General features: G+C 39.1%; 1 protein-coding gene across 2 annotated transcripts in view; it reads right to left on the bottom strand.

Moving 5' to 3' along the window:
• IFT172 (intraflagellar transport 172) overlaps positions 1-25915 on the bottom strand; it is a 3348311-nt gene that overhangs the window by 762457 nt on the left and 2559939 nt on the right. For both annotated transcript variants that reach the window (XM_044075467.1, XM_044075468.1), the window contains exon 36: positions 3209-3307. In XM_044075467.1, coding sequence (XP_043931402.1) covers positions 3209-3307 — 99 coding nt within the window. The remainder of the gene's footprint in view (positions 1-3208; positions 3308-25915) is intronic.

Below are 25915 nucleotides of genomic sequence, written 5' to 3'. Positions count from 1 at the left end.
TGTCACTCCCAATATGCACATATTCTCATACATATACTCCTGAGAATTAATATAATGGGAAAAGAATATCAAGTCCCCATTTCCCTGGTAGATAGCTAACATACAAACTGCAGAAATGTTGAAGTACAGTGGACCAGTACCTACCTCTCCCTCTCCAAAATGGGTGTGTCAGCAAAGGCCATTCAGTCCTGTTTTCCTTGTCTAGCTTTTCCAGCTCACAAGATGCTATCTGAACTTGAGTGATCTGGGTCACAATCTAGGCTTCATCTCTCTATACCACAGAATTGGGGGCACGTCTTTAGTTTTACTAATCTGTTTTGCCAGATCTGTTTGTTAATCTGTTTTGCCAGTCCTATTTTCTCACGAGCCAAATGGCTGAAAATATTATGGTAATTTACTGCTTTAAGAGTAGCAATTTGAAATAAGATATTATACTTCTTATATTTATATCTATACACCAATAGTTTTTTGAACTAAAGACACTGCCCAGCGCCCAGAATATTTTAACACTGAGAACACATGTTTTAGTTCAGTAACTTGGCACCCTAGTGTTTTAAAAATATATTCAGACAAAATATAATGTTCTGCAGCTCTGTCTAATTTACACTCAACACTTTACTAATTAATTCTTAACAATTATTTTCAACAATTTGACTAGAATTATTATCTCAATGCTTCTGGGGCACTTTTGCTCTGCACTGTATGCAGTCTTTTGACTTCAAATGTATATATAAAAAACAGATTGTTTCATATATAGTTCAAGAAACTGCAAATTCTTTTGAGGGCACTTGTTTTTGTTTTTATACATATTGGCAAATATATTTTTCTAGAACTGATCCTACAAAAGTTATTTAAAACAAGACAAGGTTTTCTATCATGCTTTCAGCCACACCAAGGTTTTGAATTTCAAATGCATATTCCTTTTCCTGCTCTTCACTACATCACAATCCATGCCACATTTCTGTTTTCATATTAATTTTGCAAAAGAATTTCACATTATTTCTAATTTTTGCCTTTTTGACTTACATTTCATCTTATTTAAACATTCTTTTCTCATTTACTCATGTCAGCTCTACAGTACTAATTTCGCTTGTTCCACCTCCCACCACCATGGCTTTTGATAAAATCAGGTATGTTTCTACTAAACAGCCATCTCTTCTTTTATCATTTCGTAATACCTAAGATAACTATGTCTCATTAGTGAATCATAAACTCCCCAAAATTCAGTCTTAACCTATACCCTCGGCTCAGTTACATAAGCCACTGTAGTCTCTGTAGGACCTTGTGCCTTTGCGAAGAACAAATAGAAGATAACTGGGAAAGATAGGACATTCATTTTAGGTTTGCAACTTTTATTTAATTACTGCTATTGTGTTTTTCTTCTTCTCTTCAACAAATGAAAAAGTTAAATATTTTTTAATACTTCCACTCAGGAATGAAGCACATTATACCTGTAAAGGCTACTTGGCTAATATGCTTACAGTGAGGAATAAATCATTTCTGGATCCCAAATATTCAGTTTTTCTACCAAGTTTCAACTTCGTAAAATAATTCCTGTTGATTAAACTTGGTCCATCTAACTGTATATTATACTTTTGTGCTTCTGAATACAAAATACTTGAAAACAATCATGTTTCTTCACCTCTGCAGATACATTTCATAACTTCTTCAATTACTTCTTCACGTTTTACACCCTAATTTGCCAGTAAATTTGTCAGGATGGTAGGTAAACTACAAAGAGACACAGAGTGTGACCTAACTACCAGAAGGTCTTTAATCAGAATGAATTTTCAAAAAAAGCAGGTCTGCCACATGACATGCAGTTTCCTACAGACAGATCATTAGCATTCAACAGTATTATACAGTTACTGTGATACATGAATGATTACTTCATTCAGCACACCTGAAAATCTATTTAAGTTTATGTCAATTGTTGTTAAAGTTGTAATTTGCATTAAGCAATGCAGAGAAAACTCTGTCACCTATGCCATTTGTTGTATTTGTCAGTGAATGTTATTCTGGGTTCTAACCTGAAATTAAAATGCACATTGAGCACTCAGGAGAACTATGCAGTCAACCAACAAAAAATATTTAGCTTCATTACAGCAAAAGGTTACCGCGGTGGTATGGTGGTAGCATTGTTACCTCACAGCAAGAGGTTCTCCCATTCGATTCTCGGCGTGGCTTGGGAATGCCTTCTGTGTGGAGTCTGCATGTCCTCTCCGTGGTTGGGTAGCATTCGAAAGACATGTGTGCGTAAATGGGCGTGCCTTCGTTGAAGGTTGGGCATCCAGCTGGCACCTCGGTGTTTCGTAAAAATCTACTGCCAATCATTAGCGCACCGGAGTTCCGCTGTGGCGACCCCTTACCAGGAAAAAGCCGAAAAGACAAACAGCAAGAGGTTCTCCAGTTCAATCCTCGGCTGGGTTGCCTTCTGTGCGGAGTCTGCATGTCCTCCCTGTGGTCGCGTGGGTTTCCTCCGGGTGCTCCAGTTTCCTCCCACATCCCAAAGACATGCTGCAGGTGGATTGGACACTCTAAATTGGCCCTAGGAGCGAGTGCGTGTGTGTGTGTGTGTGTGTGTGTGTGTGTGTGTGTGTGTGTGTGTGTGTGTGTGTGCCTTCTGTGGAAGGTTGGGTGCTGGGCTGGCAACTCGACACCGTAAAACTCCACTGCCAATCCTGAGCGGACAGGTGATCCGCTGTGGCAACCCTTAACCTGGAAAAGACGAAAGAAGAAGAAGAAGACTTGCAGTACTAATGATAACAAACAATTCTAATTATAATTCATTGCTAAATCTGCTGACAACTCTGTATTAAGCAATGAAGAAGAAAACTCTGTCACCTATGCCATTTGTTGCATTTGTCAGTGAATGCTGCCTGTTGTAGGGGCTAACTTAAAATATTTTGGAGAGCTCAGTGGACTATTCAGTTAACCAACAAGAAATATTTCTTTGGCTTCATTACTCCTGGTACTGGTGGTGATAAACAATTCTAATTACAATTTTATGTTGCATTTCTTGCAAATGCAATTTCAAATCTATAAATAAAGACTTGGACAACAAACAGAGAGTGCTTGTCCTGTTTCATCTGCCACTAATGGTAAATGAAAAAAAGGACAAAATGTTAAACATTGCTGTCCAATGATTTTAATAAGTAAAGAAAGCATAACAGAACCAACAGCCAATAAAAATATACAGTTCACTTACCGCACTGTATTTCCCTATGCTGGTAAGCCAAGGACCCACTGTTTGAATAACTTCTAATGTCTTATCTTGCTTTAGAAATTTGATTGCCAGTTCTGCAGCCTGAAAAGAACAGTTAATGGATGACATTTGAGGTCAATGTTTAAAAGATGAATAATTATCTCATATAACTTCCAAACATTTGACTAATACTTCAGTTCATTAACCAAGGAATGAAAGTATGTATCCAACTTATAATACAGAACCAAAAGGTGTCCCTCATTATTTAAAATGGGTCTATATCAGTTTATCGAAGGTTCATTTCTGTCAACCTTTGTTCATCAACCCTAATATAGTGAACGTTTACATCAGCGAATGTTCATTTCAACAAATGACTTACCCAGGGAACGAATGACCTGCCCAGTAATCCAACCGTCACACAAAGCACGGCATTTCAAACCCACCTAGGTGGGGGACTCTGCCCCCCCACACTCCCCAAATATATATATATATATATATATATATATATATATATATATATATATATATAAGGTTGGCATAATGGTTAAAATATCTGCCTTACAGACACAGAGTGCAGGGTTTGATTCTCATATGGGTTAATTGGTTAGGCTCAAAAGGGCAGTTAGCCTAGAACTGATCTATTAACCAACTCCAACAACACACTACAGTGGAGAAAAGGGCAAATTTCTTATGATGGTCAACTCGTTCCATTCCCTGGGTAAGACGTTTGTTGAAGTGAATGTTCACTGATGTGAAAGTTTTCTGTATTAGGGTCAATGAAGAAAGGTTTGCAGAACAGAACCTTCGACAAAGTGATAAAGACCCATTTAAAAATAAATATTAGTAAGAATGCAAAAACTAAAATTAAAATGTAAACATTTTTCAGTATGGTCTCCAAATTAACTATTGTTTCTGTTTTGTTAAGGAAAAAACTTGGAACAAATTCATAAGTTATTAGGTTGCACATAGCTCTGTCCTCACCTTTTAAATAAACCCTCTTGTGAAACAAGCAATGGTTGCAGCTGGGCTTGACAGCCATCATAATTCTTTTACTATGCAGATATTATCTAGCAGTACTTTCTCCAAAGCCTAATACAATGAAGACAGCAGGGCATGACAGCAGCCAATGAAATATTCTGAAGCATAGCTATGTGACATATTCAATCCAAAAATATATCAAGAGAGAAAAATTTCATGCAATTATTCTATCACTAAATAGTTATCTTGCTAATATGTTTGTTTCAGCAGTTTACAACCCCTCCAGGCATAAGGGAGGTATGTGCATGTATTAATGTATAAAGAATACTTTATTCCTGCTCTTAACATTTTTTCTGCCAGGTTAGGAAATGTTAGACTACAACTGTTAGTACTATTTTTACATATATGACTCTTAGGCTTATAAATATAATGCCACCTTACTCTAGTGCTCAGAATCACACCCAGTACACACACACACACACACACAAAATGGATCTACTTTGAAATTACGAATTGCACAAAACCCAAACTGCAGAATACAGAGACTAGAATGTCGAACGCTGAATATCCTGAAAGTTTAAAACACCTAGATGAAGTGTTATCCTAGTAGTAGTACTGTTAGGGAAAGAGTTTGGGTAATGTAATGTGTAGGGTTAGGGGTTAGGCTTAGGCTAGGAGTATGGTGGTGCTGGGGGGCTTCAGCACCACTTTACTTATATTTGCTAAGCAGAACCTTAACCCTACCCTTACACATTATGTTACGAAAAACCCTTTCCTTAACAGTACCACTACACAAGATAAAAGCACACAGAACTCATACAATACCAAACATTAAAACTGTAAATCTATCCCCTTATCTAATCCTTTAATCAGATAACTCTTGCATATATACTAACCACTATAATCTTTTCAGTCAAACGTTCATTTTCATAATCGTGCCTACAAACACTATAAAAAATGAGCACTCAGTCATTTGAGCATTCGGTCAAATGAGCTTCATCACCACCCAAAACACTAATATGCATATATATATATATATATATATATATATATATATATATATATATATATATATATATATAAAAACATACACGAGAGTTGTATGAAAGGTTGGACACTAAAGAGGGAGAAAAGGACCTGTACTGATTGGCTAGACAGAGGGCCCGAGCTGGGAAAGATGTGCAGCAGGTAGGGGTGATAAAGGACAGTGAGGGAAACATACTCACAAGCGAGGAGAGTGTGTTGAGCAGATGGAAAGAGTACTTTGAGGGGATGATGAATGAACAGAATGAGAGAAAGAGAGAAGGTTGGGTGATGTGGGGATAGTTAAACAGATTAGCAAGGAGGACGTATGGACAGCTATAAAGAGGATGAAGAATGGAAAGGCTGCTGGTCCAGATGACATACCAGTGGAAACATGGAGGTGCTTAGGAGAAATGGCAGTGGAGTTTTTAACCAGACTGTTTAGTGATGGAAAGTCAGAGAATGCCTGAGGAGTGGAGAAAAAGTGTTTTGGTACCTATTTTTAAGAATAAGGGTGATGTGCAGAGTTGTAGTAACTACAGAGGGATAAAACTGATCAGTCACACTTGAAGTTATGGGAAAGAGTAGTGGAGGCTAGATTAAGAAGGGAGGTGATGATTAGCGATCAGCAGTATGGTTTCATGCCGGGAAAGAGCACTACAGATGGGATGTTTGCACTGAGAGTGTTGATGGAGAAATTTAGAGAAGGTCAGAAGGAGTTGCATTGTGTCTTTGTGGACTTGGAGAAAGCATATGATAGGGTGCCTAGAGAGAAGTTGTGGTATTGTATGAGGAAGTCAGGAGTGGCAGAGAAGTATGCAAGAGTGGTACAGGATATGTACGAGGGTAGTGTGACAGTGGTGAAGTCTGCATTGGGAGTGACAGATCCATTTAAGATGGAGGTGGGATTACATCAAGGATCAGCTCTGAGCCCCTTCTTATTTGCAATGGTGATGGACAGGTTGACAGACGAGATCAGACAGGAGGCCCCATGAACTATGATGTTTGCAGATGACATTGTGATCTGTAGTGAGAGTAGGGACCAGGTTGAGGAGACCCTGGAGAGGTGGAGATATGCTCTAGAGAGGAGAGGAATGAAAGTCAGCAGGACTAAGACAGAATATGTGTGTGTGTGAATGAGAGGGAGGATAGAGGAGTGGCGAGGATGCAGGGAGTAGAAATGGTGAAGGGGGATGAGTTTAAGTACTTGGGATCAACAGTTCAGAGTAATGGTGAGTGTGGAAGAGAGGTGAAGAAGAGAGTACAGGCAGGGTGGAATGGGTGGAGAAGAGTGTCAGGAGTGACTTGTGACAGACTGGTACCAGTAAGAGTGAAAGGGAAGGTCTACAAGAGGGTAGTGAGACCAGCTATGTTGTATGGGTTGGAAACAGTGGCATTGACAAAAAGGAAGGAGTCATAGCTGGAAGTGGCAGAGTTAAAGATGTTAAGATTTGCACTGGGTGTGACAAGGATGGACAGGATTAGGAATCAGTATATTAGAGGGTCAACTCAGGTTGGACGCTTTGGAGACAAAGTCAGAGAGGCAAGATTGCATTGGTTTGGACATGTGCTGAGGAGGGATGATGGGTATATTGGGAAAAGGATGCTAAGGATGGAGCTGCCAGGTAAGAGGAAAAGAGGAAGGCCTAAGATAAGGTTTATGGATGTGGTGAGAGAGGACATGCAGGTGGTTGGTGTGACAGAGCTATATGCAGAGGACAGAAATAAATGGAAACAAATGATCCGCTGTGGCGACTCCTAACGGGAATAGCCGAAAGAGAAGATGTATACACATATATATATTTATATTTACACACACACACACATCTATATGTGTGTGTGTGTGTGTGTAGTCATAATGTCTAGACTATCTCACAAAGACTACATAAAGTCAAGTGTTGGTCAGCATCTTTGCTAGGAGTTTTTTTTTTACCTGCTTTACAGCAAGGAGCTATCTTCAACTTTCTATACACATCTTAACAGTCCATTCTGGTCCTGCTTTTGAAGCTGCTATGGTGACATCATTAAAGTAAGAATACAAACAAAAGGATGCCCAAACATCTTTTTGTATTTTCTTCATCCAAGTTCTGATAAGGGACATGAAGTCTATTACATGAAAATAACCCTCTCATATCAACTGGAGAAGGCAGCCAGACCCTCTACCGAGATGCTCACAAAGATTTGGAGTTAAAGTATACATCCAACCTACCTTCCTTAAGGAATTTCAATGAGCACGTCCCTAGTCAAATGAATGGCCTGCATATGGATAGTGAAGAATTTATGAAGGGGAACCTGCCAAAGCCTGATCTAGGCTGGGGCTAGATATCCAGACTATAATGCTTAATGAATTTATGCAGTTTGGATCAATTTGCGACAACACAACTGGTCTTAAATGAAACTCCGAACTGCAGATATATTCACTCTACTAGTATAGCACAGTTTAAATCATTTAGGAAAAATCTTACCCACCTTTGGTTAACAAAAGGAAGTGTAGTGAGTTAACCATAATTTGTATTAGCCAGTGTCTTCTGGACTTTTGCCAGGCAGAGAAGACAAAAAATGTTTAGTCTGTCTGATAGACTAATAAAAAGTGCTTTAATGGTCTTCTCAGAGCCAAAGTATGTAGGAAGGCTGATCATCTTTTAGATCTACATGTGAAACAGTCAAACAATGTAATATATTCATTCATAATAATAATAAACTCCAAAAATAACCCTTTGAGCACATTTATTCAATTCACACATTTGAACAATGACATGGGTAAACATACATTAATATAAAAGAAATTAAACCACTTAAAACATTTTCATTATTTTAGTGCATTATACAAACTCTCTTTTTTAACAACTGTCATTCACTTCTTAACATAAATTGCTCAAGCCCTGCATTCCCTTAAACTTTGCCGCTCATCTTAATTATTATTCTGCCTATACCATTCACACAAATTCCATTTATTTCAATGCAATTTGCTACTTCTCTTTTCTAAAGATTCCATCTCCAGTTCTTTAATCCCCTTCACAATATTCAATAGTATAGTTACAGCTGGTTGAGATTTTGATTTCCATTGCTTATTAATTTTTTTTTTGACCATACTATGATTAGGCAGTCCCAGCTCCAAAGAATAATTTCCTTAGTTACAAACATTAGCTTCCCCAACATTTCTGTCAAAGTACGCTGTAGGAAATGTTTAAAATCTACTAACTCACTAAATTCCCCAAAAACATGTTCCCAATTTCCTCTCTCTTCAACATCACACCTCAAGAGTTTGCTATCTAGCTTGCTTGTTGTAAAGAAATAACTTTGCAAACACTTCTGTGCAAAACTCTTATCCTCCAAACTTTGCCATATCCTTGACAGATATTCAAATTTTGTCACACTATCCCTCAGTATACTGCCCTTCCATTTGCTCTTCCCAATCTTTCTAACCTATTCCAATTGATTCTTATACTTATTTTGGTACTAACGTATTATCGCAACCAGATTTTTGCAGTTGCGGTAATACGCTTGTTGGCCCCAAAACGGATTGTGGGACTAAACGTAAGACACAGTTTGGGGTTTTCTTTGGGTACAACCTAGTTTGTCCCAAATTACCAACGTAAAGTAACGCGGTAATGTGAAACTTGCTTTGCATACTTAAAAATTGGTTGCACTGCTGTCTTAGTGCAGAATTGGGACTGAGGAAGCATGGAAAACGTTTGTTCATTTTTACTGCGTGAAGGATTACTACAAAATTGGATACTAAACCTTTTTCAGAGAATAAGAAATATGGAGAAACACATTTTTTGGGTAAATAACTCATTTTATTTGACATACTGCAGTAAATAATTAAAGTTAAAGTTAATAACAATGTAAACAATCAAAAAGAGCTAAAAGTCTTGACGATGTAGGTTAAAGATAAAATGACATGGTTTTCTGTGGTAATGCGAAGAGAGCATTCTTGTAGGATTTGATAGAAACTGATTTTTTTTTTGTGAGGATTGCAATGTGTTCGGGATGTTTTGCATAGTATTCATGTGGATGTCTTCCGGATGTTTTGAGCAACATATTTGTGAAGATTTTCTTTCGCTGATTAAGGAAGCATACTTGCAGATGGTTTACTTGTAGCTAGTTTACTTGTAGTTGGTTCACTTGCTGGGTTACACTTTTTGTATGGAGAAAAATTGTCTGCTATTGCTGTCACGATTGCTGGGGATATGGAACGTGTATTTAGAGTGACTAGATGTCGGAAAACAACATCGCTTGAATCAAGCACTCATTCCTTAAATTTTACATTTTCCCTACCTAAACAATGTTTTTAAATGAAGTTAATATTGTCAGTGTGATTCTGCATACATTTCTTTTTAAATTTACAAATCGGGAAGCAAGCAGCATTATCACAAAAATCTGGTTGCGATAATACGCAAGTACCCTTATTTTATATACCCTACTAATTATCCCTTTTTAAGAACAGCTTCTGTTCTAGACTCACTTAAAAACTCGACCAGAAATGGTCTTCCACTTAAGAATTTCCTTAACCCCTTATCTTTCAATCTCTGGTAGGAAAGCCAGTCTCTAACCTGCAGTCCAAACTTTTGCTTGGTCTTCCCATTCTATTACATTCCCCTAGTTATTTGCTGCCAATACTTTTGTTGCTTTGCTACTTTTCCCCAATAAATTCTAGCCCGATTCTTACTTTCTCTGCCCCTACAAGCAGTCATCCCTAATGGCAAAATTTCCTTTGTTGGCCTAGTTATTCTGCTGCTTTGTAAATATATTATTATGTATGGTTGCTGTCATTCTCCTTAAGGGGCTGCATCTTGAACCCTCACCCTGTTTTCATCATCATTCCTTTCCTCTTTGGTTTACAAATTTCTGCTTGTGTCATGTATAAGTACCTTAGCTGTGTAGCTCTAAAGTATCTCTTCATATCAGGCAGTCCTAACCCACCTTGTTCTATGGGGGGAAACAACATATATAGCAACATATATCACTTCATTTTTGACCTCTTTCTCTCCCAAATTCCCAAATAAATTCCATCAACTATTAATTACAGTCCACAATTGATGAAAACACACCTAACACACCTAATAGGTATATAACATTAAAGGAACTAAAAACAATTTTACTGCTTGTATCTTACTATTCATATCTGAAGTCAAGAGTTTCCAGTTCCTCAATATTTGTATTATTTTTGTTTAGACTACTCCCATATATCCTTAGCTGCCATAAAAGATTTTTTTTAATCCACATGCCTAACTTTATCTTATCACATCCCCATGAATATGGATATTGCTGAACCAATTCATGTGCAGGCATACAGTTTACCTCTATAGCCTTTACCTTCACTTATTTTATATTCTGAAAAGAACAAGAACAAAAATGCTCTGGTAGCTAAATGTACTACTGTAAAACAATAGGCAAAAACATAAGAAAAGCAGCAGTGAAAATGTCTCAAAATCCTTTAATAAAATCAATTTTATTAAAGGATTTTGAGATGTTTGCACTGCTGTTTTTCTTATATTCTGAAAAGATGCAAAACTGTTTCAAAACATTCAACACCTTTTCTGGATATATTACATCCAATATCATCTAAGAATAAAGCTAACTCTTCTCAATCAACCAGTAAAATCCATGAATTTGAGAGTCTGTTATTTTCTTTATCAATGGCTTTAAGCATAAAGCAAATAAAAAAGGGAAACAGGACACCCCCGTCTGATTCCTCTGTTCAAACACAGCTTGTTGGAGAGAAACTCTCCCATCTTATTTCTTGGCTCTGGCACTTCACATACATTCTTAATTAACCCCATTATTCTACCAGAGAATGCAAATGCTACCAGTTATAAAATTCCAGCTGACTCTACTGAATGCCTTCTCTGCATTAAGATCCACCAACAACAGTGATATTGTCTTATATTCTACTTCCCTCTGGATCATCATTGTTCTACTAATGCCGTCAAATGTTTGCCTCCCTTCCACAAAATAAAGCTGATCCATATCTATCAATTTTGGCAATACCCTTGCCATTCTCTTTTACTATAGACATAAACACTTTATAATCATGGTTTAAAATCGAAATATGGGTAATATGAAGTTGAGTCTTAAGAGTCTTTGCTCTTGGGTAATGCAGGCACCATAGCTTTCTTTCACGATGCTGGTACTGTCCATTATTTTAAACTATTAAGAAAAACTCTTCCAGATCTTTTTCACCTTCCTCCCTCCTATCTTCCAAACATTCACAAGAGCACCATCTGGTCATGCAGACTTCCCAGTTGATTAATTATACATTATCATCATTTGTATGTCATCCTTTTTTGTCTTCATTATCAATTCTTGAGCCTCATTTTCCTCAAATCTTGGCATTCAAATTTTCAATAGATATTTCCAGCTGTGCATTTTCTTGGTTTATCTATTGCTCTAATTACACACGTTCATAGATTTCCCAAAATATCTCTCATACATCCACACTGGATCTCTTGTTGTTTTTACTTGTCACATGCTCCCTAAGTTTTGCAACAATCCTTTACAGTTTATGTTGCCTAGGTCACTATGCTAACAGTTACTGCTCTCTGGAATTATCAAAACATACTTGCTTAACAGCCTCTTTCTAACCATCCATAACCCTTTTCCCAATTTTTGCACAATGGGTTGGGATGTCACAACAGAGACAATCATCTAGAGCCAAGGTTTGCAGGTTAACCATTATATTCCCTTATTTTTCCTTTGGCACTCAGGCACTTCTTGATCTGCGAGACTCCTTATTTCGCAATACTTTAACCTCTGATAACCTTTCTAAATAATTCCTATTACTTCTTCCCATGTCTCTTAATCTCTTATTTCTACCATATTTTAAACCTCATTTTCATTTTATCCCACTCATTAACTATCCCTTCTGAAGAAATGTGTATGCTTTCTAATAATGCTCACAGCATTGCCACTACCCATTCCCTAAAATCTCTCTCTCTTTTTAGCAAAAAAGTAGGAAAGCACAAGCGTCTCGTTTTTTTACTTTATTATCCTCGATTTTTATCTTAGGCATTATTGGTGCATAATCTGAAATAGTTATTGGAGGAGTTTCAAAGCTTTCAATTAAATACCCATGTTCCTGTGAAATATAATTTCTACCCTGTCTAGTCCAGTTATTGTACCTTACATAAATTCTCTCTCTGACCTCCTACTTGTAAATTCACATCTTCTACAGTATGTATTCTCAGACAGTTCTTCACAATTCTACCCTTTCTTGTTTTTTTTCCCTTCTCAGTACCCCAATACATCCTCATTATTACAAATATGGTTCCAGTCCCCGCCAATAAATAATATTCCTTGCTGAAAGCTAATTACGTCTCCCAAATTTATCTTAAGTTTCTTAACACTAGATTTAGGTGGAATATAAATACATGACAGAATAATCCTCCTCCCTGCCAATAAAATCTCAATACCACAAATTTACCATTACTGTGTTTCTTCTCCTCTTCTATCACTACAAAAGTCCCTGTTGCAATATGTATTACCCCCTCTTTCTTTGTCCCTAATAGGTTCATAAGTTAATACCAGGCTAACAACCACCAGGTCCTTTATAAGCCTAGTCATGTGATCCAACCCAAGTTTTGTCCCAGAGTACCCTGTGTGTCTATTTGGAGAGCTGTGTTAGTAAAGAAGTAGCTAACAGTTATGTGGGGATTATTTTACTTACTTTTGACCTGTGTCCATCACAGACACACGGGCCAGACCAGGGGAGAATTTGTGACTTCCCATTCAAAGGTCAAGGTTTCATTTGAATAGGGTCAGGGAAGAACTGTACTTCACATGGATGGGGAAGCTATTCCACTGTGTGGGGATCCTTTGAGAAACATATCATAGCCAGCATGTTTAATTTATGTCACAAGCAAAGTTCAAATCCTTGGATCTAGTATTTCCTGTGCCTTCTGTTTTACAGGTGTGCAAAAGATCCATCTGGGCTGGATCTGAGGATGCCACACAGCCAGACATAGATCACCTCTCAGTAACCTATAGGAGACTGAGTCCAGAGAAAGGGCCTTAAGTCAATTTGTGTAGGACAGGGTATTTGTACTCTGGATTCTATTGGTGAGGAACCTTTGTAGGCATTCAACTGTTGAAAGTGTCTGGTTAGGTACATACTAAAGGGGTGCTGTACTCAATGACTGGTCTGATAAGGGCAGAGTAGAGTGGTACTATAACTTCTTTGGACTTGGATGCCATACCCTTACTTATAAGTTGGGTAGCATAGAATGATTTTCTTACTGTTTTGGACATATGTTGGTTGAAGGCCAGATTCCTGTCTTCATATTCAGATCCCTAACTACTGGGTCAACTCTTAGGGGTGTTTTATCTATGTAGTAATATACTTAGGTGGACAATTTCCCAAAAGGCACTATAATGCATTTCTAAGCACTGAATTTTAATTTGTGGCTTTGGCACCAGGTGTTTGTCTGTGTTAGACCCCCTTGCAGGATATTAGTGCTGTGGAAAAATCTATGTTGGCTCCCAATTTACAGTCATCTGCAAACTTGATGAGACAGAGGCCTTTGACATTAATCTTCACTTCTGAGTAGTAGATGCCAAACAGGAGCCAGCCCAGAACAGAATCCTGAGGTACCCTCCTGGTGACCAGTCTTTTGGTGGCGGTGATCTCATCAATCCTGAATTCTTAGGTCCTATTTGTGAACCAGCTGGCAGTCCAATGAGTTAAGTAGGGATTTATGTTTAGTTCTGAGAGTTTGTGAACAATATTTGGGTGGGGTATTGTGTCAACTGCCAACAGGTCAAGATAAAGAGGTATGCACTGTTTTTCCCTCATCCATTGCCTTGGTGATCCTCTCAAAGAAGTCTGCCAGGTTAAGAAGGCAAGACCTTCCCCAAAGCCAAAGTGGGATGTGTCCAGTGTATGTAGTTTGCCAATGCCCTTGTTGATCATTTCCATGATAACTCATTGCATGGCTTTAGATATTAGACTTCTCAGACTGATGGGTCTGTACTTCCTGGGGCCATTTGATGGCCCACCATTAAATATCTATTCTGAATCCTTTCTTTGCCAAATTCGCATGCTCATTTCTATCCGAATGTGTTTCCTATAACATTGCTATTTTCACTCCACACTTCTTAATATAATTCAGTATTCTTTGTTTTTTGTCTATACCTACATTGCCTTTTACATTCCATGTTAAAACTGATAAGGCAGTAATTCTGACAAGAACCAATTATTTTCACATAGTTACATGACAGTTCCTTTGATTACATGTTAACAACCTGAAACTTACAAGTCCACACTAATGACTGGTAGGCTGATCTGGCATGCAGTTGCTGCTTTTCATCTCTGTTTGAATTCATGTCACATTTCTCAGACTTTTCACTTCAATAAATACAAGAAACAAAAATTTAAACAAATTTTCAAACTTCTGTAACCCATTTTAACTCAAAGCAAATGCACAAAACTGCACACATTTTTCCAAAGAAGTTACCCCTACATGTACAGGCAGTTGTCACAAAAAGACTGCTACATCCACAGGTTTTACTATTCTAAAATTAGGTTTAATCATGCTGGAATTGCATGTTAGAGCCTATGTTCGCTCTTAGATGCAATCTCTCCTTGTCCTATCTCTACTTCCCTGCCAGATGTAAAATACAACTTATATGCTCTCAGTTAACTAATTGTTAGCCTTAAGGAAACGTGCACAGGCTAAATGAGCAAATTAAACTGCACACTGATATCTTTAACACTGAAGTGCTAAAGGCTGTTGAGGACACTTCTACATAGTTGCAAAAGTATTCACTTCCAACAGTGTCAGATTTAATTTATGTTCTCTGATCCTGCCAGTTCTACATTTAAATACTAATTACAGTGTTTCTTATACAAATGCCTCAGAGCTAATGTTTAGTCATTTCCTGATTAATTAGTTACACCTGTAGACAAGCTGTCTCCATCTGCAGGCCTTTGCTGGTGGAAATAAAAGACAGCTTTACAAATGTAAGAAATAGATCTTTTCAAATGGTACACAACTACCATTTTTAATGCTTTCCATTTGCTAGCCTGTTTGCTTAGAAAAAAGATCATATTTATCCATGTCTGAAGCATAAAACATTAGCCTGCACTTCTACCTGTATAATACCAGGGGAAAGTATTATAATTTAATACACATACAATCTGATCAATACACTTTTAACATCCCCTATCAATGCTTATACTGGTTACATCTTAGTCATATCTTGTCACTGTATAAACAGACGTATTACAGTAAAGAAAAAGTACTTTCTTACTTTAACATGACTAGCATAAACAGGAGTCACTGATAAGACTCCCCCACTTCATGTTTAAAATGCTTCTCATTCTATATAGAAGTGCTTTACAATACACATAACATTCAATTTTCTTCAAGAAATTTATTATACACATATTAATAAGAAAAAAATTACTTTCAGTTACATCTTTAGTCCCTACATTATCCAACAAAGTATTAATGACAATGTGGGATTTACACTTTAGAGTCTTCCTTCCAATTTAACAGAGTCAAAAACTTCCAGTCTTCAGTTACTTCTTCTTGCAGAAGCATAATTCTCCTGTCTAAACTGCGTCTTACAGAAATGACACTTTACAGTTCTTCCATTTGTTTCCTAATTTCACATTATTGCTGGTCTTCTTGTTCATCATCTGAACCACTCAACCCTAGTCTTTGGTACAGATCCAATGTACTCCTTATTTTTCTAGTCATTTCCTATATGTTGCGGCTTCATTCTGTGGCCAGATTTGGAGCAAATGCACAGTGTGCCCCTTCAAATAACAAATACTGTGGAATGCCAGACCAGTTGCTTATTTGTATTTTCATAAAAGTAATGAAGTATGTTCCTTTCAGGTTCTCTGGTAAAGCAGAAAATATCATTTTTTCCTCTCTGTACTCTGTCTTCTAGCTCTACTATTTTTTTTCAAACAGCTCTTCTTGAGAAGCCTCATATTCAGATGATCTTTCCTTCATTTCAACCTCTCATTTCTGCAGTTTTATCAGCTCATCTGAAAAGCTACTTAAAGAGTTTTCTATTCTTTACAGTCTTTTGTCATTTGACTTTATATATTCCTCCAGTGTCTCAGCTATTCTAAACACATTTGAACATACTTGATATATTTTCCTCTAAACTTGTAAAATCATTTCCAGTTTGGTGTTGATGGAGGGATGCTCGATAGAGATGTCTTTTGATGAACTAATATAGACCCACTTATACTAGCAAAACCTCCCTAGGGATGGACATAGCTTTCTGACTTGAAAGCATGGTATTTGCTGGCTCTACCTTGCCCACCAAGGGCACAGCATCAACCACAGAGAATGTATATAACCCCTAGTCCATGGCGGCTGTAGGGCCTACACCAACTGGATTCAAGGAAAAAGATGAGTGGACTGAGGATCTAGTTTGGCCATAGTAGAATCACCCACCTATGTTAGAGGCACTTCAGCAGCCTGCTATGGTGACAAGGGCATTTAACAATTTTCTTTTTTGTGTGATTTGAAAAATGAAGAACCAAGGAACCAGAAGGTTATTACATGTTTAAGGCAAAAAAGGTGCCTGATTTCCAGGGAAGCCTGGCAGCAACAGCTGGCAAAACAGGAAAGCAATATAAAAAAATACCTCAGTCACCAAAAGTAAATTAACACAACTTTTAACACAGGAAAAAATAGTTTCAATTTGTTTTAACAACTCTTTAATACAAAGGTAAAAGGGTGACGCACCAGTTTAAAAGTGAAAGAAATCATGACGTTCATTAAAAAACACTTTTTCCTATCTTAAGTTTTACAAAAAATGTAAGTTGGAAGTTGTTCTTTCCCTGAAGACTACTTGACTGCCCAGCAATGAAACAGCAATAGCCAACAGTCACTCCCTGAAAGTCTGCAGAGGAGCGCTTTTTTCAGTGTCAAAAAAAGGTCTCAAAGGTTTGAAGCCAAAAACGCAACTTTTATTCAGCTCAGCTCAAGCTGACTAAAGCTTTGGGTGCTTGGAAGGTGCCATGAAGCTTTAGAAGCTGGCTGCTGTTATATACTGCAGAAGTGATCCATATGAAAAACATCCTTTATTTTTTTGGGCATTCTTAGAAGGAGACTGTTGCAATGATAGCAAGCTCAGCAGGGCAGACCTGACTTCCCTATCTACAGTACCAGTCTTCTCTTCCTCCTGGAAGATGCCAAGATACTTTCAGGCCTTATGAGGGATATAATCCCTCCAGTGACTCCTGGGTCTGTACCAGGACCTACTCCCTGTGAGCTGTTCTTAACACACCTTCCATGGAAATTGACCATCAGGCATCCTTACAATGTGCCCAAACTACCTTAATTGACTCCCTTAACAAGCAGTAGCTCTACTTCAAAATTCTCATGTATTACTGAGGTCCTCACTCTTTCATGGACAGTGAGCCCAGCAATCCTACAAAGTGTTCTTATTTTCAGCATTTGTATCCAGGATTTCATCCTTTCCATCATTACCCAAAGTTCATAACTATAACTGAGGAAGTGAATACAGACTCACAAGTAAACTCACAGTGTCATTCTAGAAGCCAGCTTCCCTTTCACCACTACAGTCTAGTACAATGCCTTAAATCTTCTTATTAAATTTTGCATCAGCTTCACAAGTATCAATATTGTGAATATGTATTTATTAAAAAAAAGATACTGAACAAAAAAGTCTTTTGGAGGATTCTGATGCCCACAACAGCATTTCCTGTTAATTTCTCTTGGCACATTATTACAGACAGTACAAACCCATAAAATCATAAGTATCCATGCATTAATAATGACAATAAAAAAGCTTGGACTCAAATATGTCAAAGACTGAGGCCTAGGAAGCAGATGATGACCTAGCAAAGAAAAGCACAACAACCATTCACTTCAGGATGCAAAACAGAAATGAGAAGGGCACGTAGTGAATTTTCTTTTACAGCTGGGTTCCTCATAATGGCCATGGCATGAGAGTGCATTTATGTACCCCAAGGCATATACAACTGCCAAAAAGCATCAGAAAAAAGAACTGACATGCCTTCAGCTGCTGCTCATTCATATGATGAATGTTTGTAGAGTGATATTCATGATATGTATCATGCATTATGTTATACTGTTTTTGCTGGGGGGAGTTAAAATGCCTCCAATTTAAAAACAATATGCGAATACTACAAACAGCACAAAAAGCAAATTTAATCTAAAATAAGAAAAAGAATACAAAGTCCCTCATCCTGTTTTATGCTGTCCTGGGTCTCATCTTGTGCAGGAACATTAACTTTATCCAAAGCTTTAATTAATAAGTTGAACCATAGTGTAGCCTCTAGATAAGTTTGTTAGCAACATTCTGACATTCAGAAACATAATCTTCCCTACAACAGCAAAACCTCTTAAGCCTACTACATTCACCAAATGGCAAAGAAGCTATTAAATGTTTAAGGTGAAAACTTTCCTAAGAAAATAAAGTATTGAATTGAGTGGATTTCCTATATAATTACAATATAGGGGCAACTGTAACATGCAAAAAAGTAATAATTCTATTAGATGTAATACCTGAAAAAAACAACCCCTTGTCCATTAAAAGTAACCAAAAATCAGAAATTGCTCCCCCAGGCACAATGTTTTTCAATTACAAATAGAGTGTTTGACCATACACAAACTAATTTTACCTAAGGCAAAATTCTTAACATATTTTAAAACACAGCTTGTCAGATCCCTCAGGCGAAAAAGTCATAGCTCTTAAGCCATCTACATCTTTACTGCATTCTTTTTTTTTTTTTTTTTTGAACACCTTCATTAGATCATCACCTAAGATACTGGCAAAAAAATAAGTCATGTACTCACCCTAACATTCCATGTGTGTTTTCTATCTCACCTTCATTCTTAGCAGGTTGGGTTCAGAACCAATCCTCAGTTCTGACTTGGCCTTATACAAAAGCTCGAGGTCTTCCACTAGCTTGTGGCTCAAACCCTATCCCATCATGCACTAGGAGAGCTCCCCAGATCTTGTTTGCAAATATAGCTAAATAAAGGTCACTGAATACAGTACAGTTTTGTACCTACCATAAATGTAGATGTTCGAGGATCCACATTGCTGCAGTCCTAACTATTGGGTAGTCCGCTGTCCAGTCGGCCCGAATACCAAAGTATATGGCTGACGTCGGTCACGGCGCATTAGACTGACGTCAGTACGTCAGGGTACTAATGCGCATGACCGACGTCATATCCTCAGTCTTTTCTTGCCCCAGATGTCAGAAGACCCTAAAAAGACAATGCCAAAACCAAAACACACCAAACATACCTGCACCAAAAATATATACAATATATACAAAGGTACCAGAATATAATCTCACCTACACAACCACCACTAAACACAGAGGGGAAGGAGGGAGGGTAAATTGGACTGCAGCAATGTGGATCCTCGAACATCTACATTTATGGTAGGTACAAAACTGTACTATGTTCTTCATTCCACATTGCTGCAGTCCTAACTATTGGGTAGAATCCCAAAGCAGAGGTAAGGGAGGCTGGCAAATCATAAGGAAGCAGGAGCTGATAACATGCCTTGCAAAATAGCTGTGGCAAAACCAGCCCTAGACTTAGAGTAGAGAGGAAGGTGGTAATGCTTAGAGAAAGTATGCACTGAACTCCAAGTAGCTGCCTCCAAAATATCCTTAGTTGCCACCCCTTAGAAATGCTGTTGAAGTGGCAGTAGCCCTAGTGGAATGAGGCCTAATCCCAGCTGGAATCTCTTTGCCATGATGGGAATAACAAAATGCAATGCAAAACCCAATCCACCTAGAAATAGTTTGTTTTGACACAGGCTTGCCCTGCGAACTCAAAGCAAAAGAAACAAACAACTGCTGAGACTGTCTAAAATCCTTAGTCCTGCTTAAATAATAACGCAATTGCCTGTGTACATCTAAAGTGTGCAAAATCTTTTCCCCTTTATTTTGGGAATCTGCATAGAAAGTAGGCAAATGAATAGTTTGGTTTAAAGCCACACTAGAAACCACCTTAGGCATAAAGGAAGGATTAGTACGTAATGATACCCTATCCTTATGAAAAATCAAAAGGCTCAACCGCCATAAGGGCCTGTAACTCAGAAACCCTTCTTGCAGAAGTAATGGCCAACAAAAAAGCAGTCTTCCATGACAAGTATTTCAGGTCAGCAGTAGCTGCAGGCTCAAAAGGTTGTAGAGTAAGTTTCTCCAACACAAAATTGAGATCCCAAGCAGGAGTAGGAGCTCTACGTGGGGGTCTTATATTCTTTGCCCCCTAAGAAATTGCTTGAACAAAGGATGTGAAAACAATGGTGGGTCACAATCATAGTGAGCTGAAATTGCTGCAGCATGAATCTTAATGGAAGAGAAAGACAAACCTTTGTCCAATAACTCAGTAAGATATTGAAGAGCCACACTCAAATTAGGCTCCGAAATCTCCAAATTCTTTGCTGCAGTCCAAAATAAAAATCTCTTCCATTTTTCTGCGTACACTTTCCTTGTACTAGGTCTTCTGGCTTCCATAATCACATTTAAAACCTGTTGAGGAAGTTGAGACCTGCTGTCTTTCAAAACAGAATATGCCATGCTGTTAGATGAAGAGTTTGAAGCTTGACATTGAGCAGATGACCGTCCCTCTGAGACAATAGGTGTGGAATCAAGGGTAAAGGCCATGGAGGCTTCCTTACCAGACTCCTCAGTAATGGGTACCAGTGCTGCGAGGCCAATCTGGAGCTATTAAAATCATCCTTGGCTTGTCTTGTCTGACCTTTAGAAGCACCTTTGGGAGAAGAGGCAGAGGTGGAAAAGCATACACATGAAGATTTTTCCAACTGAAAGAAAGAGCATCCACTTTCCAAGCTGTGTGATGAAATCCTTAGTGCAAAACTTTGGCAGCTGGTGGCTTAGTGGAGAAGCGAACAGATCTATGTCTTGAGTTCCCCATGACACTGTCAATTTTTGAAATACATGAAGATCCAGTTTCCACTCGTGGGGATCCATGATTTGTCTGCTTAACACATCTGCTAAGGAGTTCTGTGCTCGGCAGAAACCTTGCCTGAAGAGTTAGTTGCAAGCTGAGCGCAGTCTCCCATAAAATCATTGCTTGCCTGCACAATGGGTAAGAATGTGTCCCCCTTGTTTGTTGATGTACCACATGACAGTTGTGTTGTCTGTTAGAATCAACACCTGCCCTGGAAGAAGTAACTCCTTGAAAGCCATTAATGCAAACTGGACTGCTAACATCTCTTTCATGTTGATATGTAGATGCTGTAGTCTGGCAGGCCACTTGTCTTGTATCCACTTTCCATCTAGATGAGCTCCCCAAGCAATGTCTGAGGCATCTGTCGTTAGAATCTGACTTGCCTCTGGCCGGGTCACAGAGAGTCCCTTGTTTAGGTGACATTCCTGAGCCCACCACAAAAATTCCTTTTGAATGCAAGGTATTATTTGAATGACAGTGTCCAAATCCTGGCAGTGCTGTGTCCATAGATTTTTGAGATACCATTGTAGCTTCCTCATATGCAGTTTGGAATTGGGAAGCACCAGAATACAAGATGCCATGAACCCTAAGGCTTGAAGGACTGTCCTTGCAGTCAGCCCGGACTGAAGAGATAATTGATGGAAGTAACTGGAAAGATTCTTTTGTTTGTCCGGGGTTAAAAGGCCATCTGGGCTGCTGTATTCAGTCTCACACCCAGAAAGCACATGTCTTGAGAGGGTACTAGACTGGACTTTATTTCGTTCACAGAATACCCCAGGCATCTTAGCACTGCTATGACATATTCCAAATGCTGTAGAAGGTCTTCCTTTTCTTGAGCCAGAATCAGGCAGTCGTCCAAGTAAGGATAGATTTGAATTCCTCTTAGCCTGAAGTAAGCTATCACTGGAGCCAGAACCTTTGTGAATACTCTGGGTGCAGTAGATAAGCCAAAGGGCAATGCAGAGAACTGATAATGAGAATTTCCAGCTCGAAGACGCAGATACTTTCTGCAACTTAGTCTTATAGGCACATGAAGGTAAGCTTCCTTGAGATCTAAAGTTACCATCCAGTGATCTTTGCCCAGCAGAGGTAAAAGCTGTTGTAACGTCAACATTTTGAACTTTGGAATGTCCAGATAAGTGTTGAGGATAGATAAATCCAAAATTGGTCTCCACGTGTTCCCCTTCTTTGGTACTAGGAACAGGCGAGAATAAAATCCTAGGCCCCTTTCTGGCACAGGAACTGACTGAATGGCTCCTATTTGGAGTAACAGAGAAATTTGTTTGCGAGCCTCTGTTCTTTGTAGAGGAGGAATGTCCGGCATGCCTTTGAAAGGAGGCAAGGTATGGAAATAAAATCTGTAACCGTGGTGAATGATATCCAGAACCCATTTGTCTTGGGTAATTAAATCCCAATTTTCTTTGAAAAGAGACAGTCTTCCTCCTAGAGGTGCCGCCAGGCGAGAATGTACTGGCAGCTGAAAAGGCAGGTCATTGGGTCTGCTTACGAAAGGACTGACCCCTGCCCTCACCAGAAGTCTGAGCAGGTGAACTCCCTGTCCTAGGCCTAAAAGAACCTTGATCTCTGCCCCTACCACGTCTAGACCTACCCCTAGACTGGGAATCATAAGCAGGATAAGTCCACCCCTTAGTAGGCCAATTTCTACTAAACTTGGAGGCTGCACCTGCAAAAATCCTTAACAGTTTGCATAGACTTAGCCTTGTCCTCCATTTTCTTTAAAACTGCTTCCACAGGCGAACCAAACAACACATCAGACTGTAAAGGAGCATCCAAAATCCTTCTCTTAACATGCTCAGCTAAGTTCTGATCTCTCAACCAGGCGTGCCTACGAAGAACAGAACCAGTGGCAGCCACCCTCGAGGAGGCCTGCACAGCATCAAAACCACACTGCAAAGAATGCTTTCCCACTTGTTCAGAAACATGAACTAAATCCTGCAGCTCTTTACACTCAATACCTGCAGCCAGAGCATCCACCTTAGACTTCAATTGTGAAAGGAGATAATTCTGATATTTTAACATATGAAACTGACAATTCAACGCCCTCATGGCTAAAGTGGAGGAAGTATACACTTTCTTTCCCCATCTATCCAAAGCCCTTGCCTCTTTATCAGGAGGAACAGGATTTTTAACCACAGAAGCCTTCACACCTTTAGGCCCCTGAGAGACAGTTTCTGGGTCCGCCCTAGGACTCTTAAAAAGATACTTATGGGCTTCAGGCACCCTATAGTACCTATCCGGTTTAACTGGTGCAGGAGGCAAAGAATCAGGATTTAGTGAAGCCTCTGCAAAAACATCTTCTACAACATTCAGAACAGGAGGTATAGCTAAAGGCCTATGCTGGGGTAAAAACAAGAATTCTCTAAGCCTCTTCCTGGAATCAGAGAAATCCTGACCTTCCCATTTAAAATGCTCCCTCATGGAATGCAGGGTCTCTGAAAAAGAAAAATCCTCAGGAGGCGAAGCTGAAGGAGTAGAATCATCCACATCAGAATCAGAATAAGGAGGATACTCCTGCAAGTCCTCAGCAGAAGACTCAGAAGCCTCCGAACATTGCTCAAAACTCTCAAACTCAGGTTCCACCCTAGGCCTCTTATCAGGAGGGGGCATAGAACCTCTAATCATAGTAATCAAATCCTCTGCCATTTTTGCATATGCTTCTTAGGCAAAGACCCTGAAACACTTGGAGAAACCCCACAGAAGCTAAAGTAGGCCTGCCTCTTAAAGAAGCCTTGGCAACAGAAGGCGAGGCCCTAACCACCTTAGGAAGAGAGGGAAGAACAGCCACCTGAGAAGCCCCTTCAGCCTGGCCTACTTCCTGAGAGGACACATCCTGCAACAATAAAGTTTCTCCCTGAGACTCCAAAGAAACTCCTGGCAGAACCTCCGGCTCCACTGAGCCCTCTAAAGAACCGGCGTCCGGGACTGTCGGTTCTTCCCCTAAACCGCTGCTTTGTCCTTGCGCTTTTTGGCTGAAGCGGGCGTCGGAGCATCCGACGGCATTTTATAATTACAACGCTTCCCAAACACTAACCTGGCACAGTCTAACCTCCTCTTAATAGTGCGTTTGTTAAATCTAGCACAAGAGCGGCATCCAACAACGTCGTGCTCAGGCCCTAAACAAGGTATACACAAAGTATGGTAATCCCTATGAGGTATCTGTTTCCCACAAGAAATACAGTTATTCACTTTTTCTGACATCCAGTTAAATACTGAGGCAAGAAAAACCAAAATATTCCCCAACGGGGTACTTAGCCAACTTTGATTCGGTCTGAAACTCTGACTTCAGAAACTTTCAGAACGCCAACCTGCACTCGCAAAATTGCTTCTGCATCGGACCATGCGGCAAAAAAGACTGAGGATATGACGTCGGTCATGCGCATTAGTACCCTGACGTACTGTCGTCAGTCTAATGCGCCGTGACTGACGTCAGCCATATACTTTGGTATTCGGGCCGACTGGACAGCGGACTACCCAATAGTTAGGACTGCAGCAATGTGGAATGAAGAACATCTTACAGAGCAATCAAGAAGGTCAGAGAACATTAATAGCCGATTACATTGGCTCGGTCTTCCAGGAGCAAAGGGCTGGGGGAAGGAGGGTGGGATGTAAGAATGAAGGCGAGATCGACAACGCACATGGAACATTATGGTGAATACATAACTTCTTTATGTGATGTTGTCCTATCTTGCCTTCATTCTTAGCAAGTTGGGACAGCATCCCTAGCACCATCTTTCTTGGGTGGCTCAAGGGAAAATATTCTTCAGAACAGTGTACCCAACGGAGGTCCTGTTCCTGGAGGCCAAATCAACTTTGTAATGAGTGATAAAGGTATGAGGCCTTGCCCATGTTGCTGCAGCATAAATGGTATCAATAGGTAGTCTCGTCCAAAAGGAAGAAGAGGTAGCAATGGCTCTTGTAAAATGACCCTTTACTTTATGGGAAATTTCTTTGTATTACCTTTGCTTACCAATCTCAAAACAATCTGTTAGCCATTTCTCAAGTGTGACTTTAGACACAGGAGCACCTTTCTTGGAGTCTGAAAAGGATACAAATAATTGGTCAGATTTTCTGAAGTCCTTTGTCCTATGTAAGTAGAAACATAATTGTCTATGCACATCCAGTTGCAGCATATATTCTGTCTTCTTGTCATAGTTGGGGGAAAAACTGGTAGTTCTATGGATTGGTTTAAGTTAGATTCTGAACATACTTTAGGTAGAAAGGATGGGTTTGTTCAAAGGGATACTCTGTCTTTGTGGAAAAGCATGTAGGGGGCTTTATTGACAATGCTTGCAGCTCTGAAACCCTTCTAGCAGAAGTAAGAGCTATCAAAAGAATTGCTTTCCAAGTCAAATACTTGAGATCACAGAATGATGCAAGCTCGAAAGGGGGAAGAATCAAATGGGATAAGACAAAATTCAGGTCCCATGATGCTGAAGGAGCTTTAATAGGTGGTCTTAATAAAAGAGCACATTTAAGAAAGGCTTTGCAAAGTCTGTGGGACATAACATTGGGCCCTGATTCACCTAAATGGAAATTAGATATGGCTGCTAACTGAACTCTAATTGTAGCTGCAAGTGCCCCTTCATTAAACAGCTTTGCTAGGAATTCAAGAATAGAAGCTATTGGGGCAGAGAAGGGATCAATGTGATTATTCAAGGCCCATGAAGAAAATCTTTTCCATTTGCTTCTATATAACTTTCTTGTCCAAGCCTTCTGAGATGATATCACAATATGTTTT

The sequence above is a fragment of the Protopterus annectens genome, chromosome 6.part1 (assembly GCF_019279795.1).
Source record: "Protopterus annectens isolate FY-2018-M chromosome 6.part1, PAN1.0, whole genome shotgun sequence".
NCBI classification, from domain to species: domain Eukaryota; kingdom Metazoa; phylum Chordata; order Ceratodontiformes; family Protopteridae; genus Protopterus; species Protopterus annectens.
The sequence above is the reverse complement of the archived record's forward strand: the minus strand, read 5'-3'. Positions and strand labels throughout refer to the sequence as shown.